The 22063-nt window shown below is 38.7% G+C and overlaps 1 protein-coding gene and 1 long non-coding RNA gene across 6 annotated transcripts in view; one reads left to right on the top strand and one right to left on the bottom strand.

The window, feature by feature from the left end:
- nap1l4a (nucleosome assembly protein 1-like 4a) overlaps positions 1-1292 on the top strand; it is a 32067-nt gene extending 30775 nt beyond the window's left edge. For all 4 annotated transcript variants that reach the window (XM_061917744.1, XM_061917742.1, XM_061917745.1 and 1 more), the window contains one exon: positions 163-1292. Coding sequence is in view for 2 of the 4 variants with exons in the window: in XM_061917742.1 (XP_061773726.1) it covers positions 163-201 (39 nt within the window). In the remaining 2 variants the exon portion in view is untranslated. The remainder of the gene's footprint in view (positions 1-162) is intronic.
- LOC133563568 (uncharacterized) lies at positions 519-21522 on the bottom strand. 2 transcript variants are annotated; one of them, XR_009809063.1, is made up of 9 exons: positions 20712-21521; positions 17010-17065; positions 11398-11483; positions 11257-11327; positions 10386-10471; positions 9834-9895; positions 9630-9739; positions 5035-5153; positions 519-1944 (listed from the first exon to the last, which is right to left on the bottom strand). It is a non-coding gene; the product is annotated as an uncharacterized LOC133563568 (long non-coding RNA). The 2 variants fall into 2 exon arrangements; XR_009809064.1 differs by lacking the exon at positions 9834-9895 and having other exon boundaries at positions 20712-21522.
- Positions 21523-22063: the final 541 nt, after the last annotated feature.

Raw genomic sequence — 22063 nt, forward strand, 5'->3', positions numbered from 1 at the left:
CATCCTGGGTTTCCCCTCCATGACTCGTGCTAACGTTTCGTCCCTCTCCCCCTGCGCTGCACCAAACCGAGCCGCATTTCCTGTTCGCCGCTTCTCGCTGTTGGTTGGTTTTCCCTCCATGTCTGACTTTTTTTGTCTTTGTGTCTACCTTCTCGCACGCAGAAAGGACAGCCCCACCCTGCCGAATGCAAGCAGCAGTAGCCGCGACGACCAGTGGACATGGAAAACCTGCTGTCCAGTCAGTCCTTTCTTCTACGAACTCATTTGAACGCAATAGGATGCACCCCAAACTGCGTTTTTTTTATTACGTGCATGACTTTAGTTTTTTCTGTGATCCCCCTTGTTGCCCCTCCTTGAACCTCCAAGTAGAGGTGACCAGGCCACACAGTTTGCTGTCTTTGGTAAGGTGGAGTTGGTGCATTACTGCCAGGAACCTCAGCACGTCATAGGAATAACAAAATCCAAACTTTAGTTGCCATGGAAACAAATCTGTTACTCAGGGTTTTTTCTCATCAACACAAGAATTGACTCGACCAGGAAAGTGACTGATGGGAGTTATAGTTTATCACTTTAATTTACACTTGTTGTCATTCTCATGCCATGCTGGTCATGTATTTATGCTGGTGTGATATGCGATGCAGTTTTGGAAGTCTCACGGCCTCTCGGGGGGGAGGGAACTGTTCCGTTCTGGTTTGAACCGTTAAGGGATGCTCTTCAACACTTTTAATGGCGCTTAAACAAGCATTTATATACGAGCACTTGAATGGACAAAAATGTCACACGGAAGCTTTTTCAGCGTCCTCCAACGTCCTGATTTTCCTGGTTATGTTGAATATTTCGCCGCATTGATGAGGATGTTCACGAACTGTCCGAACTATGACCCTTTAGCTGTGATGTCACTTATATGAATGGTGACAGCAGGCAGCTTGTTTGGATCTCGACAAAGCCAAATTGATTGTTTGCCAATACTGCTCACACGTTCAAACATGTTTGTTATTGTGTGTTTAATTGAAAACACATTGCCAATGCATTTTGTACCACCATTTTTAGATTTTGCGTTTGGTCGTACTGCCAACATTAGGTCAGCTAAGTAGTAAACTAACCCGACCCGCTTTACTCATGGTCTTTAGTATCTGGTTGCAAGGATTTGAGCCGGGCGTGGGATCCTGTAACGTACCACATGGCGTCCTGTGCTACAAATGGCCTTACCGGTTTATTCACAATTAACTTGGGTAATTATTTTCAATTTGTACAGATTTCAAATATTCTATTAAAGTTGTGCACCATTAAAATGTGTGTGAATATTCTTATTAAAGTGGAAAGATGGTGTAAGGATGATATTAAATAGTTACTACTATCGTGGACAAAATAATACCTGTTGCTCTGAAAATTTGTATTATCAATCACACAAACTGTAATGGTTTTGTTTTTTGGTTTTTTATGTGACGTGACACCTGCAAATTTATCTGATTATTTTCCCTTCATGCTCAGTGTCTTTTCTTCCAGACCAATCTCCTCCAGGTCCTTCATGCTCAATGTCTGTTCTTCCAGACCAATCTCCTTCAGGCTTTTCTTTTATGCAACTGGAACAGTAACCCTTCCACAGTTAGATGCAGAATTACATTTAAAAATGGGTTGATTCAGTTGGCAACATGTACACAACCACTAGCTTTTCAGTCCTAGACTGAGTGGAATCATACACCCGTTTGGACTGGTCACCAGTCAATCACATTGGCAAATATTCCCTTGTGGACTATTTTAAAAAAATAGGTTCATGTGCTTCCTCACTAACAGCCAAGGCGACTTGAGGTGGGAAGAATTTGCAGCTCTGCCAAGCATCATGCAAGCGCACCAGAATTTCAGGAATGTTGTCCTGCAGATCGAGAGGGAGTTTGTCCAGTCCACTGAGAGACCTTTGTGATGCATGATGGGACAGCTCGAGATCTGTGAAGGAGGATACATCTCTCAAAGGGTTGCACAAGCCACAATGTCCTCATCAGTTTAGATCCCACACCAGGGCAAGAAAGAAAAAAAGTCACCCCAATGGGAACAAGAAAACTTGGAAGGGGCTGCAAATGTGGGGGACGGCTGCAATGGATGAGAGTACAGTTCATAGTGAGGCCAGCAGGGGATCATCTTGTAGACATGTCACCAACTAATGCAAAGAGGAATGGTCCATCCTGGGTACCGACTTTGAACAACGTGCTTCTTCCGTGGAAACTGATCCTGATAACCTCTCCATGCAGGGGCAGAGCAGAAGAGATGGCAGATCAACTGGTCTAAAAGGGGCCTATTTAAAGGCTGCTAGAGAGTTTGAAACTTGTATTAGTAGATTGCACAGTACAGTACATATTCCGTACAATTGACCACTAAATAGTAACACCCCAATAAGTTTTTCAACTTGTTTAAGTCGGGGTCTACGTTAATCAATTCATGGTAATATGAGTAATGATATGAGTTTTAAGGTGAGACTTAAATGCTTCTACTGAGGTAGCATCTCTAACTCATACCAGGAGGGCATTACAGTAATCGAGACGAGGCGTAACAAACGCATGAATAAAGATCTCAGCGTCGTTAGTGGACAAAATGGAACACATTTTAGCGATATTATGGCGATGAAAGGAGGCTGTTTTAGTAACATTCTTAATGTGTGACTCAAGTGAGAGCGTTTGGTCGAAGATAATACCGAGTTTCTTTACCCGGATTTGTTGTCAAATGTTAAGGTGGTTTAATTAAATAGGTGCCTGTGTCTAGGCGGACCGATAATCGGCATTTTCTTAGTGTTAAAATGCAAAAAGTTAGTGGGCATCCATTAATTTAATCCAGTTGACTAGTCTGGCACGTTGGTCAGTTTTCACAGAATAACATGACAAAACATCTCTGACAAAGCGTGACCGTAATGTAAGACATTTTAATTTTGTTAATGTCGGTTTCCCCTAAATTTGCCAAAAATACCTGTGGCGGTGGGGGCGTGGCTAGGGGTGTGGTCAATATGACGTTATCACATGATTTGCAATGACGCATATATTTAAAAAGGCAAAACAATGTAAATATACATTCAAAATAAATCTTAAAGATATACTTTTTTTTGCTTATTTGATTGTTGCTGATTATTGTACAATGTATATTTCTAAGATGTTTTTTCTTTTATTTTTTTAAAAAGATTTCTCCAATCCTTTGTCACTTTTCTATAATAAAAACAATGGGCTATAAATCTAGCATCTGTTTCTGGTGTTATTGCAGACTGTACTCGTGTTTCGAGACTCCGTTGGTGGCATCCTTTCTGTCATTAAAAGCTGCGAATGTCGTCTTTAAATTGTGAAGATCCCTGTCCGCGGGTACATCTCGAGTGGAGCTTACGTTATCACATCGGTTTTGGGAACACTGCTCGGTGATTAAAGTACGTCTTTTTACGGTAAATTTCCGGTGCATCATTCGTCAATAGTGTGCAAATGATTAACTAAAGAGATAGGCTCCAGAACCCCCCGCGACCCTGTAAGGGACAAGCGGTAGAAAGTGGATGGGAATCAGTTTTGGAAGTCTCACGGCCTCTCGTGGGTAAAAAAGTATTTAGTCAGCCTCCGATTGTGCAAGTTCTCCCACTTAAAATGATGACAGAGGTCTGTAATTTTCATCATAGGTACACTTCAACTGTGAGACACAGAATGTGAAAAAAAAAATCCAGGAATTCATATTGTAGGAATTTTAAAGAAATGTATTTTAAAAAGTTATGGTGGAAAATAAGTATTTGATCAAACATTCAAAGCTCTCACTGATGGAAGGAGGTTTTGGCTCAAAATCTCACGATACATGGCCCCATTCACTTAGTAGAAAAACATCCCCAAAAGCATGATGTTTCCACCCCTATGCTTCACAGTAGGTTTGGTGTTCTTGGGATGCAACTCAGTATTCTTCTTCCTCCAAACACGACGCGTTGATTTTATACCAAAATGGATACATGGATGATACAGCGGAGATGAAACCAAAATAGAAATTTTTGGTATAAACTCAACTCTAGGAAGTATGAGCGCTGCACACACACACACAGCTAAAAGTTGTCTGCTTTAACCACATAATTACACAGTATTTTGGACACTTGTGTTGCTGAATCTATTGCAATTTGTTCAATTAATATTGGAGTAGTCAAAGTAGAAAGATGGAGTTGGGAAGCTTTAGCCTTTAGCCACACAAACACACTGTGATTCCTTGTTTAAAATTCCTGGAGGTGAAACTTTACTATGGATCAGAGTGCGGTCAAGCGCACATGAATCACGACGGAATGTCAACCAGCAGGTTTCGGTGAGAAAATTGTGGTTAAAAATTTGCTTCTTACCGGAGAAAAGCCGAGCTTGTGCCGTCGATAGCTGCCGTCGACTCCCCTGAGACATTGGAGTCAAGACACCCATGGAAACACCCTTCCGACTATCAGGTACTATTAAACTCACTAAAACACTAGCAACACAATAGAAAGATAAGGGATTTCTCATAATTATCCTAGTAAATGTGTCTAAAAACATCGGAATCTGTCCCAATGCAATGGCATCTTTTTTTTTAAAACTTTTTTCTAGTCCGTCGCTGTCAATATCCTCAAACACGAATCCTTCATCCTCGCTCAAAATAATGGGGAAATTGTCGTTTTCGTGGTCCGAATAGCACTTTTTGTTGGAGGCTCCCATTAAAAACAATGTGAATATGTGAGGAACCATCAACATATGATGTCATTGTCTGCAACTTTAGGTAGAGGCAGGGCTTTTCTCTTAGCACCGAACGTTGTGAACTTTATCGTGGATATTCTCTACTAAATCCTTTCAGCAAAAATATGGCAATATCGCGAAATGATCAAGTATGACACATAGAATGGACCTGCTATCCCCGTTTAAATAAGAAAATCTCATTTCAGTAGGCCTCTAAGGCGTTAATTTTGACAGCCCTTGTGAAAGCAGTAGTATAAAAACTACTTGAAGAGTGTGTATGTTGGAAGAAAGTTGGTCTCCACAGACGTTTGACAAAGACCAAAAAACGTGTTCAATTAACCTTCCAATCGTCTCCTCCTCCAACAGAAGTCTCTTCATCAAGCAGCTGCAATCACACACTCAGCTCGGAAGGTGATGTCGGTAGCAGAGAGCTCCTGATGTGTGGACTCCTTTGTGGCTCTGCAGTGAGGGAATAAACGCTGCTTTATGTCGCTGACATGGTGTTAGTCCTCACAAGGTCATGATCACCTCAACACACATGCTGGATCACTGCCTTGCTTTTATTTTGAAGTTGCACTCGCACAGGAAGCCACCGCCTGCACGATTTGTGAAGAATGAACTAGACAAGAGGCATGTCGCTTAAATAGTTTTTTTTTCTGATATCGGACATCCCAAAGATAGTCTAACAAGTTGGGAGGCAAAGAACTTATTGGTATGCAGGATGGTTGTTTACCAGCCAACTACACAACAACAACAAGCCAATTGTGTGCACGCCCTGCAGGGACGTTAATAGGGAGAATATTAATTAGAGCAGGAGTGATTCCTCATTGGCTGACATCAACTGTATGATGTGTGGAAATGTTTCAAAAAATGCTCTTTGCAGAAATATTGAAGGGTTTGTGCTCGATGCTGTGACAAAATGTCTACGGACTTCAAAGATTAATAATTTCATTATTGTTAAATAACTTAATAACTTCAAAAATAATTTGCAGAACATTAATGGACATCCAATTTTCAATATTCAATCAATAAATGTGATTTTAGCCTGCGAGAAGTTGTACACACTGACCACAAAAGATACATTAGATACACTATAGACAGCGATTTTAAACTAGACAAACAAGTCAATGGCGTTTTAAAATCGTGTTTTTATCACCTTCGTCTTTTAGTAAAGGTTAAACCGTTTTTATCTTTTAACCTTTTTGAACAAGTCGTGCATGCTTTTATTTCAAGTTTCCTGGACTACTGCAATGCACTTTATGCTGGCATTAGCCAAAAAGCTCTCTCCCGGTTGCAGTTAGTCCAGAACACGGCAGCACGACTTTTTACAGGGACCAGGAAACGCCAGCATATAACCCCAATTCTTCAGAATTTGCACTGGCTCCCTGTTCATTTTAGAATTGATTTTAAAACATTGCTGTTTGTTTTTAAATCTTTACATGGACTGGCACCTCAATATATCTCGGACCTTATCCAAATTTACATTCCTGCGCGCACTCTGAGGTCCGAGAGCCAGTTCCAGCTCGTGGTGCCCAAGACCAGACTTAAGACCAGGGGAGACAGGACCTTCTCTGTGGTCGGCCCTAAGCTCTGGAACACTCTGCCCCTCCATGTTCAAACTGCTTCCACAGTGGAGTGTTTTAAGTCTCGTCTTAAGACCCACTTTTATTCTTTGGCTTTTAACACTACGTGAGTTGTGTTGTCCTCTGTGTTTTTTATACACTTTGATTTCTATTTTACTGTTTTAATTGATTTTACCTTTAAAATAGTTTTTAATCATATTTGTTTTTATATTGTTTTTATTGGTTTTATATTTATTTACTTTTTGTTTTTATTCAGTCATTGGTGGAGCATAATATATATATATACTTTTTTAAATTTTATTTTATTTTATTTATTTATTTTTTTTTTTTTTATTATTTATTTTTTTTACAATTGTTTTTAACATGGCTGTGCAGCACTTTGGAAACGTTATTGTTTAAATGTGCTATATAAATAAAGTGGATTGGATTAGCAATTTGTAATAACTGAATAAAGTTTGCAGTGTTTTGATAGTAAAATAAGTATGTTATTTTAGTCAGATTACAGATTCATCACGGCAGTCATAGTGATGCAATTTAAACAGAATTAATTGTTTTTAATTTTAACTTTATTCTCAAAATATTTCAATCCTTTTGTTAAGAAAAGTTTTCTGTCACAAAATTCAGACTTTTTTCTATTTATAGTTTTACTCAATTTAATTTTAATGTATTATGACAACTTATTAAAATATTGCTATATATCAGGTGATTGTGTATTATATTGATCAACAATCAGATTATTATTCGAGTGATGTTCCTGCTTCTTTTTGGACAAACATGATTATTTTTTTAAATATTCTCTAACCTATGTTTGTTTAAAATGTCATTATACAAATAACAATATTGAATTCAAGGATATATATATATATATATATATATATATATACATATATATATATATATATATATACACACACACATGTATATATATATATATATATATATATATATATATATATATATATATATATATATATATATATATATATATATAATGTACATATATAAATAAATATTTTTTTTCTTTGAATTGTGTAAATGAAGAGTAATTTTGTCTTGTTGTGTCCGAAAATTTAATTAAAAAAAAATATTTAAAAAAACAGAATTTTAAAAAATTGTGGAGGTGTTTATAATAATAATGAAGTTTTGAAATGATAAAATGTTTTTTGTAATACTGTATATTTTTGTTGTGATATTACGTTATTTTTACAAAACTATGTATTGTAATTGGGGCGTTTTATTCTCCCAAAACAATAGCAATAATGGAGCCTTGGGGAGCTGGCCATTACAGTTATTAATCCAAGACGATATCAGCACAAATCCCACAAACGTTTATCATTTTGTAGAGTGGAATGTTAGAAAAGGTTTGATCAAGTGGAATTAGTCAAACTGAGAATAAGTCAACTAACTATTTATCACTAACCATCTGGAAGGACTTAAGCGGTCTTTAAGTTAAAGTAGAGTAGTATTTTTATTTGCAACACCGAGTGGTCACAATCATTTATTAAGTCAGGCCCGTGATGCAGACACGTTTGTTACTGAATGCTTTCTAATACACGTCTGCCTTGGAGACTTTGTATCTAGAAGTAATATGCTACTATAATTATTTGAAACTTGTTTATATTGACAAATGTCGTGTTTTACACTGAATTGTTCCATTAAGAACACTTATATTGTATGTCTAGCTTGTGTGCTATCACGCACTTAGCTGTTGTGTAGCTGCTACCTCCCAGGAGCTTAGAGCCATGTTTGCCGTTTTTTTAATTGACTCCGCTATATAACGCATGGGGGGGGGGGGGGGGGGGGGGGTGTGTACTGTCATGACCTGTCAACCGGGTCAGACTTTGTATATTGGTTTTCCTATGTTCTGTGTTCATTTCCTGTTTTGTGCTCTTCATTTATTTTCTACTTCCTCTGTGTGTTATTCTTCAGTGACTTTATCACTGCTTCAGTTTGGCCTTCCACTCACCTGTCTCGGATTAGTGATCAGAAAACTCACCTGCTTCTGATCACTAATGTATAAGCCAGTCTCATGTCTTTGTCAAGGCTGGATCACTGCTTGTGTATTCTTGCTTTATTTATTATGCGTTGTACCTGCATTGCTTTGTGTGCACTCCCCTGCTGCACTATATTTTAGTATTTACTGTGTCTGCATCTTGGGGTAGCACAGCTTTATCCACGTGAAAATATTGAATTTTCTTGCAGTATTACATCTTTAATAAAAAAAAAAAATAGATAAATAGATAATATCATAATGTTCAGACATTTTTGTCATTACATTTTGACTTCATTGCCTTCCAGAAAATATAGGATTGTTGAACCTCTGCTAAGTTGAACCTCCTCAAAGGCAATATTGATAAAAAAAACTAAAACATTTTTTGCACAAAAAGTGTACACTCCCTTGACAAATACAGTGGGGCAAAAAAGTATTTAGTCAGCCACAGATTGTGCAAGTTCTCCCACTTAAAATGATGACAGAGGTCTGTAATTTTCATCATAGGTACACTTCAACTGTGAGAGACTGAATGTGAAAAGAAAATCCAGGAATTCACATTGTAGGAATTTTAAATAATTTATTCGTAAAATATGGTGGAAAATAAGTATTTGGTCAACCATTCAAAGCTCTCACTGATGGAAGGAGGTTTTGGCTCAAAATCTCGCGATACATGGCCCCAATCATTCTTTCCTTAACACGGATCAATCGTCTTGTCCCCTTAGCAGAAAAACAGCCCCAAAGCATGATGTTTCCACCCCCATGCTTCACAGTAGGTATGGTGTTCTTGGGATGCAACTCAGTATTCTTCTTCCTCCAAACACGACGAGTTGAGTTCATACCAAAAATTTCTATTTTGGTTTCATCTGACCACATGACATTCTCCTAATCCTCTGCTGTATCATCCATGTATCCATTTTGGTATAAACTCAACTCGTCGTGTTTGGAGGAAGAAGAATACTGAGTTGCATCCCAAGAACACCACACCTACTGTGAAGCATGGGGGTGGAAACATCATGCTTTGGGGCTGCTTTTCTGCTAAGGGGACAGGACGATTGATCCGTGTTAAGGAAAAGAATGAATGGGGCCATGTATCGTGAGATTTTGAGCCAAAACCTCCTTCCATCAGTGAGAGCTTTGAATGGTTGACCAAATACTTATTTTCCACCATATTTTGCAAATAAATTATTTAAAATTCCTACAATGTGAATTCCTGGATTTTCTTTTCACATTCTGTCTCTCACAGTTGAAGTGTACCTATGATGAAAATTACAGACCTCTGTCATCATTTTAAGTGGGAGAACTTGCACAATCGGTGGCTGACTAAATACTTTAGCCCCGCTGTATATGAGTTAATAATACCTTTTTATGTGGCCATGATACGTCTTGTCTCGTAGCCGTAGGTTAGGCACGAGGCCTAAAGTTGTCAAGCGTCAAATCCTTCCCATGGCCTCGCTTCCATCGAGGATTACCTTCAATAATATGAAAATAGTCCACGTTGATCACATGAGCTTCTCTGAGGCTTTGCAGACACTTCATTGTATGACAGGCGGACAGACAGCAGACCTGCATTGCTGCCATTCTTGCAGGAAGTGAGTGGAACATGCAGGACGGAGGAAGAAGTCTGCCTGATTGGAAAGGAACTTTATTTGATGTCACCAATACATCCAATATAGTCCACTTGGAAATATATATATTTGACTTGGGACAAGCGGTAGAAAATGGATGGATGGATGGATGGACTTTATGGAATGGGTTTGTTGAGTAATATCAAATGTTGAGAAAGATATTTCGATAACAAAACAGGATGTGTTGATGACACAACTGATGCATGACAAGCATTTCTTACTGATAATTGTGCCTTTGGCAACGCTATGTTTGACACTCGGCAACCATTTGTTCTTTTTCCCACGCTGCTGAATGCCAACACACACACACACACACACACACACACACACACACACACGGCTTATCAGAACAATGCTTCAAATAGCTGCTAGTCTCATCATGAGGGCATGTCACTGAAGTTATTACTTTGCATTTGGTTTCCAAGTGTGTGTGTGTGTGTGTGTGTGTGTGTGTGTGTGTGTAGTAAACGTGTAACAATGCAGCTGTTACCTGCGGCCTCTGCAGCATGCTCCTCCTCACTGCTGCCTGTTGTTCAGTGATGTGCCGTCAGGACCAGCGAGGCCTTCTCTGCTGACCTAACATAACCAGAAGTCATGATCATAATTAAAGATAAAGGTGTTTTTAAAATGTACTTTCCCTAAATATCTAAAATTAATCATATTCTCTTCATGTCATATTAAGCTCCTTCCAGTGCTGTTGTTTTTAGGTTAGAGTTTTTTACGTCTATGCAACTGTAAGTGAAGGGGCACATACAGTTGATGGATAATTGCGATAGCAAATCAGATCAAGAGTTGTGGTCTCACGTTGAAATGGACTATGGACTGTCAGGCTTGTTCCTGACAGTTTGGCCATGTTTTAGTTTTTCCTCTTGTTCCCTGTCAGCGCTCTTATTTTGTCTCCCTGAGTGCTGTGTCTCCCCAGCTGTGGCTGATTGGCACCTGGCCACACCTGGTGTCAATCAGCCAGACACTATTTAAAGCTGCCTTCCCCTCCAGTCAGTGCTGGATTATTATCATTACGACTTGTAGCTCCGACCGTTTGTACCTGAACATGTAGCTGTTTGCAGCCTGCTGTCTTTTTTGTTCCTCGTCTTCTAGTTCCTGTTCCTGGCATCCTGTTTCCTGTCTCCGAATTCCTGTTTTGTTTTTTTGCCTTAATTTTTGAACATTAAAATATGTTTTCCTGCTCAATGCCTGCCGTCATCTCTGCATCTTGGGGTTCGTCACAAACTCAACCTGACATGGACTGGACTTTCACCATATTATGTCAGACCCACTCCACGTCCATTGCATCCGGTCTCCCCAAAGTTTTTCATAGTCATTCTCATCGACGTTCCACTGGGTTGTGAGTTTTTCCTTACCCTTATGTGGGCGCTGATCTTCAGATGTCGTTGTGGCCTGTGCAGCTCTTTGAGACACTTGTGATTTAGGACTATATAAATAAACATTGATCATTGGTTGATTGAAAGTGACATTTACGCGTCCTGTGATTGGATACTCACTGGTTTGAGCCGTGGCGGCACTATGCAGATCAGCAGTGGTCCCCAACCATTGGTCCGGGGACCGGCACCGGTCCGTGACGCATTTGCTACTGGGCCGCACAGAAACATTAATTGATTTACAACAAACGCATTTCTCCAACTTAACTTTCACCTGTCTCAGTAAACACACCAATAAAATTGTTAATAGAGGTATATTACAACTCCTTTGTTATAGGACAATATAAAATATTAATGTGCCAGATTGTAGCCAAAGGCAACATTTTCATGCTCTTTTTTTTGCTGTTTTTATCTGCCATACGTAGAGAGCAGGTCCGTGAAAATAAAGCATACATTAAACCGGTCCCTGCTGGAAAAAAGGTTGGGGAACCCAGCGTTAGGGGACACATACAGTTGATAGACAGTTGCTATAGCCAATCAGATCACAAGTTGTTGGCAGTAGCCTATCTAGGTAGCCTGATGTTAACAAGGCTGTGATTGGATAGTCACTTGTCAAACTGAGTATCTAATCACAAGTTGCAATTTAGCAGGAAGCGGGAAGTGTTAACCCACAAAGAATGAGAACAAAAACGTTGATTAGGTAGCAGATATATATTTGCAAGGCCATTTTCAAGAAGGATATTTAAAGAGAAACTACATGTTGTGAGAAGATGTCGGCCAAACACCGGAAGCTAGCTCAGTTGTTCCGGCGATGAAATGGGGGAAAATGCCCGCCATTTCCACTCGAATCAACCGACTATGAGGGGTACCACTGACTTACACGGCGTCGAATGGGTGCTACAAAATGTGAGTTCAAATATTTTTTTCCTTAATTTTTTCCCTTTTAATATGTTTTTTGCCATTTTAATTATGACAATACTACATAAGATATGTTTTAATTCATAATGCAGGTTTATTGATTTTTTTATGTGCCAGAAAATAACCCGTTTTGTACACTGTTGATGTGCGTCAATGTACCGTAGTGCGTAAATGTGTCCCTGTATAGTATTTCTCCAGCAATGGTCATGTGGTGACATCAATGATGGTATTTTGAGAGGTAATCATTGAAGTCGGACATCACTGAAGGCCTAGGTGGGAAATGCAGGGCCCGCCACCGATATTGTTGAAGCAGATATGTTCCAACAAAAATGAGCAGAAAGTCAGGTGAGCAAACAGGTAGATGCGGTCTCCACATACTGTAACTCCCAACATTCATTGTTCGAATATGTGCACATCCAGAGGTCTTGGTCCAAGTCCGTTTGGAGCGTTTCTTTTTTCGAGTTTTATTCCCCGTCGACTTGCTAGTCTTGTCCCAGCTTGGCCTCTGTCGTTAGCATGACCCAGGAGGCACCACCAGGACTCTGTTAATAGTAATAAATATGTTAATATAATACTACTAAGAGTGATATACTATTTTTTGCACTTGTACAATAAATTAGTTAAGGTAAAAGTTCTTCTAAGGCAGGGATGGGCAATTATTTTGACTCAGGGGGCCAAATATAGAGAAAAAAATGTCTCTGGGGGCCGATATATCTATTTTTAGGAACACTTATACAAAACCTCACAATAATAATGCTAAAAACGTTATGACAGACCGCCTTAAAAAAACGGAATGGAATTTTTAAATTGCTTTACTGAATGAGACACCCAGAATGTAAATGAAAATAAAGAATTTAGGATTTACAATATTAACTATGAACGATAAAACACTGAATATTGACAACATAATATGAACGTCACACCCCCTCTCGATCGAAAATATTTTACAATCAAGCCAAATGCAACAAACACAGCGAAATATGAACGGTAAAAAAAACCACCTACAATCTGTTATATCTGATACATCACTAAGCTTTAGAACTTTAAACTAATACTAAAAATCTCCCACCGCGTCTGTCCCTGACACCCGCATTTCAGGCTGGCTGCTCTGGAGACACTGTGTGGAAACGCTCCCCACCCACACTGCTTGGTGTCTTGTCTGAGCTGCTGTGACTTAGATTAATTACCACAGTAACTCGTAAATGATGCAAAAGCGCAGATTCCAAACATTGAACTAATTTGCATAGTTAAAGACTTACGGTCATTTGAAAACATCACTGCACTTCATGATGCCTACTTGCCAACCCTCCAATATTTTCTGGGAGACTCCCGAAATTCAGCGCCTCTTTCCCGAAAACCTCCCGGGACAAATTTTCTCCCGAAAATCTCCCGAAATTCAGGTGGAGCTGGAGGCCACGCCCCCTCCAGCTCCATGCGGACCTGAGTGACCAGTTGGCACCCTGTTTTCACGTCCGCTTTCCCACAATATAAACAGAGAGCCTGCCCAATGACTTTATATAACTGTAGAATGATCGGGGGCGAGTTCTTGGTTTCTTATGTGGGTTTATTGTTAGGCAGTCTCATTAACGTCCTCCCAGCGCGGTAACAACACACAACAACAGCAGTCACGTTTTCGTCTACCGTAAAGCAGTCCGTCTGCCGTAAACAGCAATGTTGTGACACTCTTAAACAGGACAATACTGCCATGTACTGTACATGCGTATGTGACAGTAACATCTACGGCAGGGGTCACCAACCTTTTTGAAACCAAGAGCTACTTCTTGGGTACTGATTAATGCGAAGGGCTACCAGTTTGATACGCACTTACATAAATTGCCAGATATAGCAGATTTGCTCAATTTACCTTTAACTCTATGTTATTATTGATAATTAATTATATTTATCTTTGTGGAAACACTGATCATCTTGATGATTTCTCACAATAAATATATATTTTTGATGTCAAGTTTTAAATAGGTTAAAATCCGATCTGCAATTTTCTAGCTATAAATATACTCCTCCCCTCTTAACCACCCCCCCCAACCAAGACCCCACCCCCTGAAATCGGAGGTCTCAAGGTTGGCAAGTATGTCATAATGGCAGCAACAGTTTGCATCTTAAAGATCTACAATAATTATTTGGGAATGTCCAGCAGCCCATATTGAAAAGCCCAACCCCAGGGCTTAATTTCCCTAGGTCTGGAATAAGGTCATTAAAGGCTTTACATTTTCAATTGTTTTTTTTTTTTTTAGTCAGAACTTTTCTTCCAGAATCTGAACAAACAGAAATCTGTAACAGAAATGTTCCATTTTATTGTATGTAGTCTGCGATGAGGTGGCGACTTGCCCAGGGTGTACACCATCTTCTTCCCGATTGTAGCTGGGATAGGCTCCAGCGCCCCCGAACAGAATAAGCGGTAGGAAATGGATGGATGGATGGATGGAAGTAGTGTACATGTATATAGTCATACAATCAGACAATGTTCACTTATATTTAGGTCTTAATTTGGATTGTGCTTTTACAGGACAAAAGGGATTAATACGGCCCCATTCCTGGGTGGATCTTGCATAAGAGGAAGGTGGGGGTGACTTATTTTGCAACGCAGGCTGCTGAAAATTATGGAAAGTGCCACTATACATAGCAATTGACACTGTGGCCAAAGTTGGAATTGCCACAAAACACATTTTAATATATTCAACACTAAAGTGGATACTGCACTAATTTGTCACGTTTTATGTGTCAGGTAAACTGGGACGAATGGGGCCCAGATGAATCCCCTTCCTACAGTACATACAGAACAGGCCAAAAGTTTGGACATACCTTCTCATTCAATGCGTTTTCTTTATTATCATGACTATTTTCATTGAAGATTGTCACTGAAGGCATCAAATCTATGAATGGACACGTGGAGTTATGTATGTAACAAAAAAAGGTGAAAGAACTGAAAACATGTTTTATATTCTAGTTTTTTCAAATTAGCCACCCTTTGCTCTGATTAATTTTTTGCACACTCTTGGCATTCTCTCGAATAGCTTCAAGAGGTAGTCCCCAGAAATTTGTTTTCAAGCTCATCAAGAGAATGCAAATGTGCCAAGCAGTAATCAGAGAAAAGGGTGGCTATTTTGAAGAAACTAGAATATAAAACATGCTTTTAGTTATTTCACCTTTGTGAAATACATAACTCCACATGTGTTCATTCATAGTTGTGATGCCTTCAGTGACAATCTACAATGGAAATAGTCATGAAAATAAAACAAAAAACGCATTGAATGAGAAGAAGTGTCCAAACTTTTGGCCTGTACTGTACATTTAGCTTAATTGGAGCCGAATGGAAGCATTTTTATTGCAAATCATGATTAGAAAACGCAGAAGTCAACGTCAGAGTAAGAGAAGGTGTCAAGAATCCATCTTTTTTTGAACATCTCAATTAGTCGTGTTTATTTGAAATCTACTGTGAATACTTTTTGTGACATTTGTGTTTGTTTGCGTGCTGTGAGTTATTATTCTAATGTAAAATGTGTATGTGAATAGTGTGTCCTAGAAAAGTAAGAGTATGTAAATCACTGCTCTGACACGCTGATACTCATAAGAGTCATCTTTAACGCTAATAAAAAGAAACTGCTAAATAAAGCTGTTTGTTTTGCATGTTGTGACTGAAAATAAACCATGAAACAGCGTCATGTCCCAACATGACAACGAAGAACTTGATGTTGTGACACACCTTGTGTGTGTGTGTGTATGTGTGTGTGTGTGTTCTTGTATTTACACTTCTTGAGACATCAACATATGAGGACCGGTGAACAAGTTAGGACATAAATCCTGGTCCCAATACGGAAAACTATTGCAGTTAATAGAGAATGTCTCATTTGCACCCCTGGTGGTGAAATATATCAAAATGGTGGCCCCAAAAAGAAGGGATTTTTCAAATTGACTGTGTGTCGATTTTAAAAGGGGCTCCCCCTCTGGTCAACATATGTAATAACAAGTGTCTGTAAGAAATTGAAATCCGCCCCCTATGGCCAAAATTTATTTAGAAGTTCTTCCTACGTCTGGGTTCTTGGAGGACCAGCAAGGCACATCAACTCTTTGGTGACAGAGTGACAACAATTATTTGTTTTCTCTATTCTAAAGTCTTTTAGCCTTTCAGCAGTCTTGTTCTTCTTCCCATGTGCTTTTCAGCAGTTTTGTTCGTCCGTCACTCTCTTTCTCGCTCACCATCTCCTCTGCTCATGGTCTTTAACCATTTTTCAATGATGTACCCCCTGTGAACATTTTTTTAATTCAAGTACCCCCTAATCAGAGCAAAGCATTTTTGGTTGAAAAAATAGAGATAAAGAAGTAAAATACAGCACTATGTCATCAGTTTCTGATTTATTAAATTGTATAACAGTGCAAAATATTGCTCATTTGTAGTGTTTTTTCTTGAACTATTTGGAAAAAAAAATTTAAAAAAATACTAAAAACTTGTTGAAAAATAAACAATTGATTCAATTATAAATAAAGATTTCTTCACATAGAAGTAATCATCAACTTAAAGTGCCCTCTTTGGGGCTTGTAATAGAGATCCATTTGGATTCATGAATTTAATTCTAACCATTTTTTCCAAAAAAAAAAAAAGAAATCTTTAACATCAATATTTATGGAACATGTCCACAAAAAATCCAGCTGTCAACACTGAATATTGCATTGTTGCATTTCTTTTCACGGTTTATGAACTTACATTCATATTTTGTTGAAGTATTATTTAATAAATATATTTATAAAGTATTTTGGAATTGTTGCTATTTTTACAATATTAAAAAAAAAATCTCACGTACCTCTTGGCATACCTTCAAGTACCCCCAGGGGTACACGTACCCCCATTTGAAAACCACTGTAATAGACGAACAGGTGATTAGATAACTCGTTCCAGCTGAGATATCCACTCACCTGTTGGCTGCTTCATGGCCGGCCCCTGTACACACCCCGCCCCCAGGGAACGCGTGGACCACGCACGCCCCTCTCCACACGTGTATATCATTTACTTAAAGTAAATAATGAAGATTAAAAACCAAAAAAATAAAAATGTACTAAAAGCAGTCTATTTCTCACACTGTGTCAACTTTTTTTCTTATAAAATTGGGACCAATTGCTCATATTATTTCTGTTTCTGTATTATTGCAATGTTTTCTCGTAAAAAAAATACTTTTTTTATGTAAAATTATTAATTTTTAATGCAAAACGGTGACGTGTCGCATAAAATTCTGACTTTTACCACAATATTGTCAATGGTTTTGTTGTTCTTGTACAATAGTGACATTTTTGGAATTAAAATGATGACTTTTGTCATCATTTTGCCAAGTACAATTCCAATTATTCTTATAATATTGCAAAAATCTTAAAGTTTTCTTATAAAATTGTGACTTTTGTTGAGTAAAATCACGACTCTTTTCATACAATTGCCAAAATGTAAAGCTTTTTGTTGTAAAATTGCCACTGATATTGAGTAAAATTCCAACTTTTATCGTAATATTGCACAAATGTTCAGTTTTTCTGTAAAATTTTGACTTGCGTTGAATAAAATCACAACTTTTATTATAATACTGCCAAAATTCAGATTTTTTCAACGCATTTTTCAAAACAAACTTTTTTATATTGGCATAGTATGTATATATTATTAATGTTGTACAAACCCCGCTTCCATATGAGTTGGGAAATTGTGTTAGATGTAAATATAAACGGAATACAATGATTTGCAAATCCTTTTCAACCCATATTCAATTGAATGCACTACAAAGAAAAGATATTTGATGTTCAAACTCATAAACTTAATTTTTTTTTTTGCAAATATTATTAACTTATAATTTCATGGCTGCAACACGTGCCAAAGTAGTTGGGAAAGGGCATGTTCACCACTGTGTTACATCACCTTTTCTTTTAACAACACTCAATAAACATTTAGGAACTGAGGAAACTAATTGTTGAAGTTTTGAAAGTGGAAGTCTTTCCCATTCTTGTTTTATGTGGAGCTTTAGTCGTTCAACATATAGCTGTCGTATTTTACGCTACATAATGCGCCACACATTTTTGATGGGAGACAGGTCTGGACTGCAGGCGGGCAAGGAAATTACCCGCACTCTTTTTTTTTTACAAAGCCACGCTGTTGTAACACTTGTCTTGCTGTAATAAGCAGGGACGTCCATGATAATGTTGCTTGGATGACAACATATGTTGTTCCAAAACCTGTATGGACATTTCAGCATTAATGGTGCCTTCACAGATGTGTAAGTTACTCATGCCTTGGCCACTAATACACCCCCATACCATCACAGATGCTGGCTTTTGAACTTTGCGCCTATAAGTGTTTGATGAGCATTCCTCAACTTTATCAGTATTTATTGCCACTTTTCCCAACTTCTTTGTCACGTATTGCTGGCATCAAATTCTAAAGTTAATGATTATTTGTGAGAGATAGGGTGAGAAGCTCTGCCATCCGGGAGGAACTCAAAGTAAAGCCGCTGCTCCTCCACATCGAGAGGAGCCAGATGAGGTGGTTTGGGCATCTGGTCAGGATGCCACCCGAACGCCTCCCGAGGGAGGTGTTTAGGGCACGTCCAACCGGTAGGAGGCCACGGGGAAGACCCAGGACACGTTGGGAAGACTGTCTCCCGGCTGGCCTGGGAACGCCTCGGGATCCCCCGGGAAGAGCTAGACGAAGTGGCTGGGGAGAGGGAAGTCTGGGCTTCCCTGCTTAGGCTGCTGCCCCCGCGACCCGACCTCGGATAAGCGGAAGAAGATGGATGGATGGATGATTATTTGAAAAAAATTTCATCAGTTTGAACATCAAATATGTTGTCTTTGTAGCATATTCAACTGAATATGGGTTGAAAATGATTTGCAAATCATTGTATTCCGTTTGTATTTACATCTAACACAATTTCCCAACTCATATGGAAACGGGGTTTGTAAATACAAATCTTTATATATCTCGAAAGGGTGGTCCTGAAGAGGTAGGCATTTTTCTCAGGACTCAAGAAGGTAACAACTACAAGAATAGGTGTGTGTGTGTGTGTGTGTGTGTGTGTGTGTGTGTGTGTGTGGCTGCAAAACTAATGAGTAAAATAAGCGATGTGTTTACTCTTTTGTCTTATAATGTCATGACTACAATCCTCAGCATGTCCCGGGGGGCTTTAATTTAGTCCACGCAGAGGCAGACCTGATGTTAAATCAAGGCCAACAAAAGAAGAACACACCTCTTTAATGCACGAGAACGTCGGAAGAAACAGTTGTTCATTCCCGCAGGCCCGATGAACACAAGCAGTGACACATTTTACTTTTATGACTGCTGCTGTTCAGCAGTCCCGCAATGCGGCTTGTGTGCTGCTGTTACTATTTACCTACAACAAATAATGTCACTATATCAGTTTGGTCAAAGACACAACCACCTTATCTTAGTATAAGTCAGGGGTCGGCAACCTAAAATGTTGAAAGAGCCATATTGGACCAAAAATACAAAAGCCGCAAAAAATTAAAAGCCATATTACATACAGATAGTGTGTCATGAGATATAAATTGAATTATGAGGACTTAAAGGACACTAAATGAGCTCAAATATAGCTACAAATGAGGCATAATGATGCAATATGTACATACTGCTAGCCTAAATAGCATGTTAGCATCGATTAGCTTGCAGTCATGCAGTGACCAAATATGTCTGATTAACACACCACACAAGTCAATAACATCAATAAAAGTAAAACTGAGATATAAATTGAATTATGAAACTCAAAGAACACTAAATGAGCTCAAATATAGCTACAAATGAGGCACAATGATGCAATATGTACATACTGCTAGCCTAAATAGCATGTTAGCATCGATTAGCTTGCAGTCATGCAGTGACCAAATATGTCTGATTAACACACCACACAAGTCAATAACATCAATAAAAGTAAAACTGAGATATAAATTGAATTATGAAACTCAAAGAACACTAAATGAGCTCAAATATAGCTACAAATGAGGCACAATGATGCAATATGTACATACTGCTAGCCTAAATAGCATGTTAGCATCGATTAGCTTGCAGTCATGCAGTGACCAATTATGTCTGATAAGCACTCCACACAAGTCAATAACATCAACAAAACTGAGATATAAATTGAATTATGAGGACTTAAAGGACACTAAATGAGCTCAAATATAGCTACAAATGAGGCACAATGATGCAATATGTACATACTGCTAGCCTAAATAGCATGTTAGCATCGATTAGCTTGCAGTCATGCAGTGACCAAATTTGCCTGATAATCACTCCACACAAGTCAATAACATCAACAAAACTGAGATATAAATTGAATTATGAGAACTTAAAGGACACTAAATGAGCTCAAATATAGCTACAAATGAGGCATAATGATGCAATATGTACATACTGCTAGCCTAAATAGCATGTTGGCATCGATTAGCTTGCAGTCATGCAGGGACCAAATATGTCTGATAAGCACTCCACACAAGTCAATAACATCAACAAAACTCACCTTTGTGCATTCATGCACAACGTTAAAAGTTTGGTGGACAAAATGAGACAGAAAAAGAAGTGGCATAAAACACGTCTGAGAAAGTTGTACTTGTAAACAAACTGCGGTGAGTTCAAGGACCGCCAATATTAGTAGGACAAAACGGCGCTCACCAAATACTCGAATCAGCGAAGCATGATTAATATAAACAGTGTGCTTTATAACAATCATCAATCAATCAATCAATGTTTATTTATATAGCCCTAAATCTCAAGTGTCTCAAAGGGCTGCACAAACCACAACGACATCCTCGGTAGAGCCCACATAAGGGCAAGGAAAAATTCACCCCAGTGGAATGTCAACAATGATGACTATGAGAAACCTTTGAGAGGACGGCATATGTGGGCAATTAATAAAGGAGACTATAAAGAAGAATGTTGTTGGTGGAAATGCGGTGGATTGCAGCTGCTTTTAGCACCGAAACACAGCCTGTGTTTCTTTGTTTGTTGTGAAGCTTTAACACAGAGCGGTCAAGCGAAGATGTTTCTCTACATAAAACCAGCAAGTTTTTGGATGGGAAAATTGTGATATAAAGTCAACTCTTACCGGAGACTTCAGCAGATTATGCGACTTCCTCCTGCAGCTCAAAAAGGCAGCTGTGATCTTGGCTCCTCCATTGGCTTCTCTCAGAGACATTGGCGTTCACCGCAGCCATCCGACTTTCAGGTATGACTTTATAATCTCACTAAAACACTATTAACACAACAAGCAGATAAGGGATCTTCCAGAATTATCCTAGAAAAGGAGTCTAATTACATTTGAAACGGTTCCACTGCTGCCACCTGGAGCCGTCATTTTTAATTTTATTTTTTTATAATTTTGTGCTTCACTAACTTTCCTCATCCACGAATCTTTCATCCTCGCTCAAATTAATGGGGAAATTGTCGCTTTCTCGGTCCGAATAGCTCTTGCTGCTGGTGGCTATGATTGTAAACAATGTGAGGATGTGAGGAGCCCTACAACCCGTGACGCCACGCGCACATCGTCTGCTACTTCCGGTACAGGCAAGGCTTTTTTATTAGCGACCAAAAGTTGCCAACTTTATCGTGGATGTTCTCTACTAAATCCTTTCAGCAAAAATATGGCAATTACGCGAAATGATCAATTACGACACATAGAATGGACCTGCTATCCCTGTTTGAATAAGAAAATCTCATTTCAGTAGGCCTTTAAGATTAAGAGGTTGAGGGAATATGATACAACCCTGCAAACTAAAATAATGGTCACTATTGAAACACTGGGTGGTTACAAAGAAAATAAAGTACCAACTAAAATATTATGACACTGAATGTTCAATTTCATAAATCATTAAC

Source organism: Nerophis ophidion, linkage group LG12 (genome assembly GCF_033978795.1).
Source record: "Nerophis ophidion isolate RoL-2023_Sa linkage group LG12, RoL_Noph_v1.0, whole genome shotgun sequence".
NCBI lineage: Eukaryota > Metazoa > Chordata > Actinopteri > Syngnathiformes > Syngnathidae > Nerophis > Nerophis ophidion.